The sequence below is a fragment of the Sarcophilus harrisii genome, chromosome 4, assembly GCF_902635505.1.
Source record: "Sarcophilus harrisii chromosome 4, mSarHar1.11, whole genome shotgun sequence".
NCBI classification, from domain to species: domain Eukaryota; kingdom Metazoa; phylum Chordata; class Mammalia; order Dasyuromorphia; family Dasyuridae; genus Sarcophilus; species Sarcophilus harrisii.
The window spans coordinates 332,660,693-332,669,027 of record NC_045429.1 but is presented as its reverse complement, the minus strand read 5'-3'; the positions used below and the strand labels follow the sequence as shown (position 1 = coordinate 332,669,027).

Below are 8,335 nucleotides of genomic sequence, written 5' to 3'. Positions count from 1 at the left end.
ACACATACCTGGGCAAGGTCTTTGAATATGAATCTTTGTTAAAAGCTATGAGTAGTAGCCACCGCTGGTATTGGAAATGAGAAGTGAGATTTATTATGGAAGGGAACCTCATCTCCCAAGATCTAGCTGTCCTTTTCCAGACCCAGTTACACCCTCAGATTTGTTGTGACCAGTAGACGTGGATGACTGGCCACTTTAGCTTCCATAATGGGATCCCATCTCCTGTGCCCTATAGAATGTGAATAGAGGGAAAGGGAAGCTGGTCACCAAGTTGGAAGACATTAGAATTGGGCCCCTCACAGCCTGATGCTAGTTAGGAGGTAGTTTTAGAACATATGGGAAAAGCTACATGTTACAAAGCAGAAAATTTCCTAATCCTATACATACACACAATCACCCACATGATCCACGTTCATGGGGCTTTTTTAAAAAATTGCTTTAATAAAGGGCCCATGATAAGCCGTGAAGGGTAAGTGAGAGGTGCTGGACTGGCAGGTGTTCTTCACCGGTAAGAACACTAGCTCACAGGGACACTGCCAGTCTCACAGCCAGAGCACTACATATGGTAAGATGTGGTACAAATTGTGGCAGCTTTCTGAGCTCTTCCATCCCAGTTTTCACCTTCCTTTTCATTCAGAGTTGGTAAATAGTGCCCCCTAATCCTAGTCCAAGCATCTAGAAGAGACTGTACCTCTGCCCAACCTCCATCCTGGCCCCAGTGATAGCAATGATTGTCATCATGAGGACCCTTCACTTTCAAGTCATGTTTATTAGCAAAAAGAAATTTGTGACCAAACAAAAAAAAAAAATTAAAAGCCCAGGATGTCATCCGGGGGCCCTTGTCTTAACTATATATCCTGGCAGGGAGAGTAGATAGGTCAAGTAGCTCCCCATTGTCCCTGTCTTGGACATACTTAGAAGGGAGTGTCCCTAGCAGGAACTGATTCGTACTAATCTATCCCTTTGGAGTCTTACGTGAAGTTTGAGAGATCCTCCTCTGGCCATATTTTTTAAGCAAAGTTCCAGGAAACGCACACAGAGGTGAGGTAAGGGATCAAGTCTCCCTATCCCCCTGACTCCATCTTCTTTCTAGAAAAAGTTCTCACCGGGAAAAGGCTGTGGGTGAAAGTGAAGTAGAGAGCAGCAATTCAAAGTTGTGATCCTTGTTCCTGGTGAACAGACGGGACACTCCACCTTTACCCATTCCTCCCTCCCAGCAGGCCCCGCTTAGAGCAGCAATGAACATGGACCCTCCCAGGATCATAATTTCTCTTTCCTGAGAGAAGATCCTTTAACTGAGAAGGAACCTACATATGGGGGTTGCAACAAGCCCCAAACCTTCAGGGCCAGCCTTCCCCCAGTAAAGAGTCATACATCTATAAGATGTTTCCTTGCCCGCAGGTATGGAGGCCAACAGAGGATGCTCTGCAAAGCTTGGACTGTAGGCAGAGAGGCTGGAATGTCTGTTTTCCTTTTCAGAATCCAGCCCGATGGTAGGAAAGAAGGAGGTACCTAGCATCCCCCTTCTCATCCTTCACTGTCCTTTTCCTTCTCCATCCTCAAAGAGGTTGGGATTTTCTGCCAGACTGGCTCGGACCTTTTTCTTCTCCTTAAAGCGGCCAGAATTGGAGACCTTGACATGTTTGCCCTTGGTGTTCTTGTCCACAATTTTCTCTAGCCGGGCATTAAAGTCACTGTTGGGACTCCCGCCCTCAGGCCGGGTGGGCTCAGTACCTCCATCTAGATGGGCATAAGTGTCTGGACTTTCATACAGCACCTTGGGAGTTGACTTTTTTTTGCGCAAAAAGGTCAACTTCCACCAGCCAACATCTGCCATGATCCTTGGAGCGGAATGTTCAGAGGACACCTCCTGGAGCCAGTGTAAGGGAAAAATATGGTCATCAGTCAAGATACAAGATTGAGCGGCAGAATCCAAGTCTTCTCTCTCTTCCCCTTCGCCTAACTTGCTATTCTCAGAATCTCACTCTATTTTAGCATGGGTCTAAAAAATGTGCCAACCTGAGTAACTGGGATACAGAGAAGTAAGTGTTTGATTGAAAATACTAAACGAAATTTCCAGGCTCACAATGCTATTGCCATGGTGATTTTAATGAGCAGAATGCTTTGAAGACCTGACATGTTGGCCAGCTGAAAGAACTAGCCCAAGCAAGCAGAAAGGTAGACAGGGAAGCAGGTAGGAAAGGTAGCTGGAACTAAGAAATACAAAGAAAATCAATTCATAAAATAGCTTGAAAGGAGGTCACAAGCATCTAGTCTTGGGGCTCATCCCTTTTTTCTTGTAACATAGACTCTTTGTACACAGTCTAGTGAAGCCTATGGATGCCTTCTCAAGATAATGTTTTTAATCCAAAATATATAGAGAATTGACTCTATAAGAAATCAAGCCATTCTCCAATGGGTAAATGATCAAAGGATATGAACAGACAATTCTCAGATGAAGAAATTGAAACTATTTCTAGCCATATGAAAAGATGCTCCAAGTCATTATTAAGCAGAGAAATGCAAATTAAGATAACTGAGACACCACTACATACCTGTCAGATTGGCTAGAATGACAGGGAAAGATAATGCAAAATGCTGGAGGGGATGTGGGAAAACAGGGACACTAATACATTGTTGGTAGAATTGTGAATACATCCAGCCATTCTGGAGAGCAATTTGGAGCTATGCCCAAAAAGTTATCAAACTGTGCATACCCTTTGATCCAGCAGTGTTACTATAGGGCTTATACCCCAAAGAGATACTAAAGAAGGAAAAGGGACTTGTATGTACAAGAATGTTTGTGGCAGCCCTGTTTGTAGTTGCCAGAAACTGGAAAATGAATGGATGCCCATCACTTGGAGAATGACTGAATAAATTGTGGTGTATGAATGTTATGGAATATTATTGTTCTGTAAGAAATGACCAGCAGGATGAATACAGAGAGGCTTGGAGAGACTTACATGAACTGATGCTGAGTGAAATGAGCAGAACCAGGAAATCATTATATATCTCAACAACGATAATGTATGAGAATGTATTCTGATGGAAGTGGATTTCTTTGACAAAGAGAAGATCTAACTTGGTTTCAATTGATCAAGGATGGACAGAAGCAGCTATACCCAAAAAAAGGACACTGGGAAATGAATGTAAACTGTTTGCATTTCTGTTTTTCTTCCCGGGTTATTTTTACCTTCTGAATTCAATTCTCCCTGTGCAACAAGAGAACTGTTTGGTTCTGCACACATACATTGTATCTAGGATATACTGTGACATGTTTAACATGTACAGGACTGCTTGCCATCTGAGGGAGGGGGTGGAGGGAGGGAGGAGAAAAGTCGGAACAGAAGTGAAGGCAAGGGATAATGTTGTAAAAAAAATTACCCAGGCATGGGTTCTGTCGATAAAAAGTTATAATAATAAAAAAAAGATAATGTTTTTAAATGCACAAAACAAAATACCAAGGATCATGAAGGAAATCAGTAATATCAAGATACTTAAAAACAAGTTCATGATCCTCAGGTTAAGAATATATGATGGAAGGACAGCTAGAAGGCACAGCAGATAAAGCATCAGTCCTGGAGTCAGGAGGGCCTGAGTTTAAATCTAACTTCTGACACTTAACACTAGCTGTGTGACCCTGGGTGAGTCACTTACAATTGCCCCCCCCCCCAAAAAAACCATAAAAATAAGAATCTATGATGGAGTTCAATTGTCTCTCTGAGAGCTGGAGAAATAAGCTGTCCAACAGCACATAGCCAGTCAATAGCAAGGTTGGGCGTAGAGTGTCGGCCTCTTTCCAAGATTCTTTCCAACACATTAATATACTAAACTGCTGGAGATGGGTGCACAGGCTCAGTGCCACCAGGGGCCAGAGAATCTGGTGCCACATGGACAAATGCTACAGCCTATGTCACGGATTGTTTTCTGTATAAATTTATTTTTTTAACTCCTGTATGAGGGACACAGACCTTCTGCTACTATATAAGCAAGACACAAAGATCAATAGAGGCAAGAAACTTTTTGCCCAAGTCTGTGGGACTGGTGGAGGTCTTCAACCATGCCCTGCCTACTACAGTCACCACTTTCTCTTCTCTTTTCTCTTTTCGTCCATTTCCAAGCTTTAGGACTTCCTGTGGTGACCCCCACAACAGAAGAGCCAATGTCTGGTCCTAATAACGGCTCTCAAAGCCAAGATTTCTGAGCCCCAAGACCGGAGTCAGGTGGCCCTGCCTTTAGCCCCATTCTACAATCGATTCTCTCTGACTTTGGGCTAAGCATATCCCATCATTATGCCTCAGCCTCATTTGAGGGTTTGAACTGACTATACAGTAGAATCAAATCCTGTTGGTGAAAATGTTCAGCAGTAAGAACAGAATTGTTGGGGAGAGAGAGAGATGCGAGGGGGAAGAGCATAATCTTTTTTTTTTCAATTTAATTTTAATAAAGCATTAGATAAACTATTGGGGAAGGTTTTTAAATATAGTCAAAGATTTTTTTAAAGTATCAAGCCTTTTTCATAAGAGAGTATTAGATAAGGCAAGGGGATGTAATAGAGAAAGTGCTAGGTTTATGGACGGAAAAGACTTGAGTTCTAGTGATGTGACCTTGTGTTAATTTTTCTGAGCCAAAGTGCCCTAAAAATTTGTTATATCTGAAAGTGCTATGAAAAGTAAATATAGGTAATGATGATTAATGGTTTTTCAAAAAGACTTTGGAAAGGATTGGAGAATTTGGGATCTTTAAGGATGGGTTGGGTAGGATAAGGTAATCCTGGACAGAGAAGATGATGAAGGGCTGGGGTGAGGGGCAGAGAAAAGTGAGATGGGAAAGGGAAAAAGGAGACAAGATAAATTGAGAAGAGAGAAAAGAAAGTGGTGACTGTAGTAGGCAGGGCATTGTTGAAGACCTCCACCAGTCCCACAGACTTGGCAAAAAGTTTCTTGCCTCTATTGATCCTTGTGTCTTGCTTATATAGTAGCAGATCTGTGTCCCTCATACAGGAGTTAAGAAAATAAATTTATACAGAAAGGCAGGAATAGGTAAAGACACAAGAGAGTTTGCACAGCATAAAACTCAAAGATCCAAAGGGAGAAATTAGGAGTCTGATTAAAAAAAAAAAAAAAAACAGGGAAAAGCTGATTGAAGAAAGCTCATTCTTCTTCCCTTAAGACCAGGAGGCCCAAGTGTGGGTTAGGGAATCAGCTGATCTTTGTGTGTGAACTGAAGCCCGCCAGCCAGCCATGATGCCCACCTTCTTTCCCTTCTGCCTGTTTTTCCAGGATGGGCATTCCCCATTCTGTCTTTTCCTCTACGTAGCAAGAGGTAATTTGAGATGGTCTCAAGCAGCTTGGAGGGAGGGAAGGGGAAAGAAATAAAGGGGGCCTCTATCTTCCTTGGGAGTGGCCAGATTAATGCTTTCAAGGATAAGTGCCCACCTAGGAAGGAGGGTATGCCAAGGGGGCAATCTAGAAGGTTTACTTTGGCAAACTGCCCCCAAATCTGGGCATAGCACAGCCTTCTACAGGACTAGGTGTTCCAGAACAACTCCTAGAAGGAACCTGAAAGGCAGGAAGGACAAAGCAACCCTGATCTATGGGCAATACACTGAACACCTTTTCTTCCCCAGCCATTGTGAGACCAGGATCAAATTCTAGTCTTTATTGTCACAGAACCCAGAGTAGAGTTAGAGAATCTAACTGCATTGACTTTTTCCACTAAATAATCCCTACATCCATTCCTTTAGGAGAGAGCACCATCTTCCTTCTATTATGAAAACGTAGTACTTTGTGATCAGTGTATAGCTCAAATTTATGCAGTTCCCATCCCTAGCAATAAAGGAGGCAAGAAAAAGAATTCTCCTTATAGAAGTCTACAGGAGGGAAGCAGAATCATCTCAGATATTTCCCTGGGGCTCATCAGCAGGGCACCTCAGTTTAAATGCTCCCTGTCCTATGGCATCACTCATCATGCTTCCTGGAGATGCCCCCTGATGCGCTGCCCCATCTGTCTTGGGAGACACATCTGAACACCACAATAGAAGTGAATGAAAAAAAAAATCTACATTTACAAAATCCATAAAATTAGGAGGTGACCCTGTGTTTTACAAGAGCAATTCAGAAGATGCCTTTAAATCGTAAACTTTAGTGGGGTTAGATGGGATCCCACTAATGTCCTCCGATGCCTCATTCTGCCATGGAGGTGACCCCAAGTTCTTGAAGGCTGTGCAAGTTCATTAACTCTGACAAATTGTCTGACCACCATCCTAGGACCAGTCCAGCTAAGCTTATCTGCAGATAAGGTGATCAACTTTTTGACCACAATATGACAAGAAAATTCTCTGTTACAGCAGAGGGGATTTGTCATCTGCTTTTCATGGAGAGAGCACTCAGTGACAAAAGCATATTTCCTTATAGCATTGCAGTGAGTCACATAAAGGCAGTTTGATTGAGATTCAATTTACAAAAATCTGACAGTTCTATAGACCACCCCTTCATATGTACTCATATATACTCATATCTAATACACTTACACAACAGAGGATTGAAGTAAACATAGCTTTAGGACCCAAATGTCCCCTGTCTGTGGGTCTAAAATTATAAAATATTTTATTATATTAATTATAAAAATAATAATGCAACACTCAGAGGCCTCTTCTGAAATGTGCAAGGCAAAGCAAAAGATTTGGCCCCTGCTCAGGGGCCCTGGAATCCACCTCATAGATAAAAAAAAAATATCCCCAGGAAGATTACCGTTTGCAAAACCTCTGACACATCCTACAAGGATATAACCTGCAGGGAACCTATCCAGAGGTAAGGAACAAGGGGAAACCGGACCCTCCGACCTCACTAACCTCCCCGCAGCAGCTACCACAGCATGCCCAGAGTGCCATATAAAACACATACCCAAACAGGCCTTCATAGAAGAAATGACTCCGGGAAAGGACCCGCAGCCCACCAAGACGCTCCGTCCCACCCGGTTGAGTCACTTGAGCTTTACGCCATCCACCCAGCCTCTGGCCTGGGCACTAGCGCTTACATATTGCTGGCCATAAGTAACAAGTTAATCATTGACTAAAACGGGCCCTCAGAGGGAAGGTGAGGGGTGGAGCTGGGGACAAGATGTATAACTTTTCAAGGTTTGAAGGACACAGTGCATTTTTTCTCTATCATCAATCTGCAACAGCCCGATGGCACTCCCCTGCCCCAGGTAGCGCGGACAGAGATGCCCTACAGAGGGGACGGCGATCTCATCCACTCGTGTCTGAGATAGCCAAGCACAGCAAGAGTTAACAAGAGAACCACTTCCTAGTGAAACTCCCAGGGGGGAAACTGCCCAGAGACCTGGAACAACTCCAAAAACTCAGTAGACTGAGCCCTGTGTCCGCCCGCCCGCCCGCCCAAGGAGACCTGAGATGTCCGGGTCCCCTTTGGCACTAAAGCGGGCACTGCTGAGCTGGGAGGTTGCCCCTGAGCCGCCCACCATCCGGCCTTCTGCCTGTACCTGTTAATCCAGACTTCTCTGGTGGAGACCTTGCCCGGAGACGGGGTGAGGGCAGGAGAGTGAGAATGGGGGAGGCAGGAGTGTCTCTGAGGCTGTCAGGCTAGGGCCGGAGCCCAGATCGCAGGAAAGCGGAGCGGTGGGCTGGGCAGGAGCCCCGGCAGGGGCAGCAGCTGCGCGTCAGGTGCAGGAGAAACAGGTGCAAGAGCCGGGTACCTGCCCCGGCGGCTTCCTCCGAGCCAAGGTGAACTGAAACTCAGCTCCTCCCGGCTAAGTAAACAGGAGTCGAGGCTGGGTGCAAACCAATGAATATTCATCACACGGGAAACTCAATCCCGGAGCTACCTGCACCCAATGGAACCGGGATAAATGGGGATGTGGTAGCGATCCCCGGCGGGGAGGAAGGGATCCCAAAAGGGGGATCCTCAGAACAGGAGAAAGGTGCCGACCCCGCCCCTTTCCACCCCACCCGCAGGGTGCCAGTTTCACTGCGTTCCCTCCAAGACCTACCATCACCTCTCCCACCCCCCAACCACACACACACAAAGGGGGCAGGACAAAGTCGGCTCAACCTAACTCTCCACCCCACCTCCGACGGCCCGAGCCCTGCCCGAGCGCGGCTGGGAACGGGTTAAGTTTGTCGCTCCTCTTTGCATGTGGTGTGCTCCTGCTGCCTTTGAACTCACAGAGTCGAAACTTGTCTCTGGCTAAACTGGTTAGCGGACCGGTTCCCAGGCTGTCCCCAACTCCCCTGTTCCCATTATTGCAAGTGCCCTGATAGCCAGAGCCACCACTCCCTCCAACAACTTTGCTTGACCACTATCCCTGACTTGAT

At 45.3% G+C, this 8,335-nt stretch overlaps 1 protein-coding gene across 2 annotated transcripts; it reads right to left on the bottom strand.

Annotated features, from left to right (window-relative positions):
• Positions 1 to 7,928, bottom strand: PRR15L (proline rich 15 like). Of its 2 annotated transcripts, none has more exons than XM_031966118.1 (2): positions 6,906 to 7,169; positions 1 to 1,870 (listed from the first exon to the last, which is right to left on the bottom strand). In XM_031966118.1, exon 2 carries the CDS (start codon positions 1,835 to 1,837, stop codon positions 1,535 to 1,537), a length of 303 nt encoding a protein of 100 aa, XP_031821978.1. In that variant the 5' UTR covers positions 1,838 to 1,870; positions 6,906 to 7,169; the 3' UTR covers positions 1 to 1,534. The 2 variants fall into 2 exon arrangements, with proteins under 2 accessions (XP_031821978.1, XP_031821977.1); XM_031966117.1 differs by lacking the exon at positions 6,906 to 7,169 and adding an exon at positions 7,504 to 7,928 and having other exon boundaries at positions 2 to 1,870.
• Between the last annotated feature and the right edge of the window lie 407 nt (positions 7,929 to 8,335).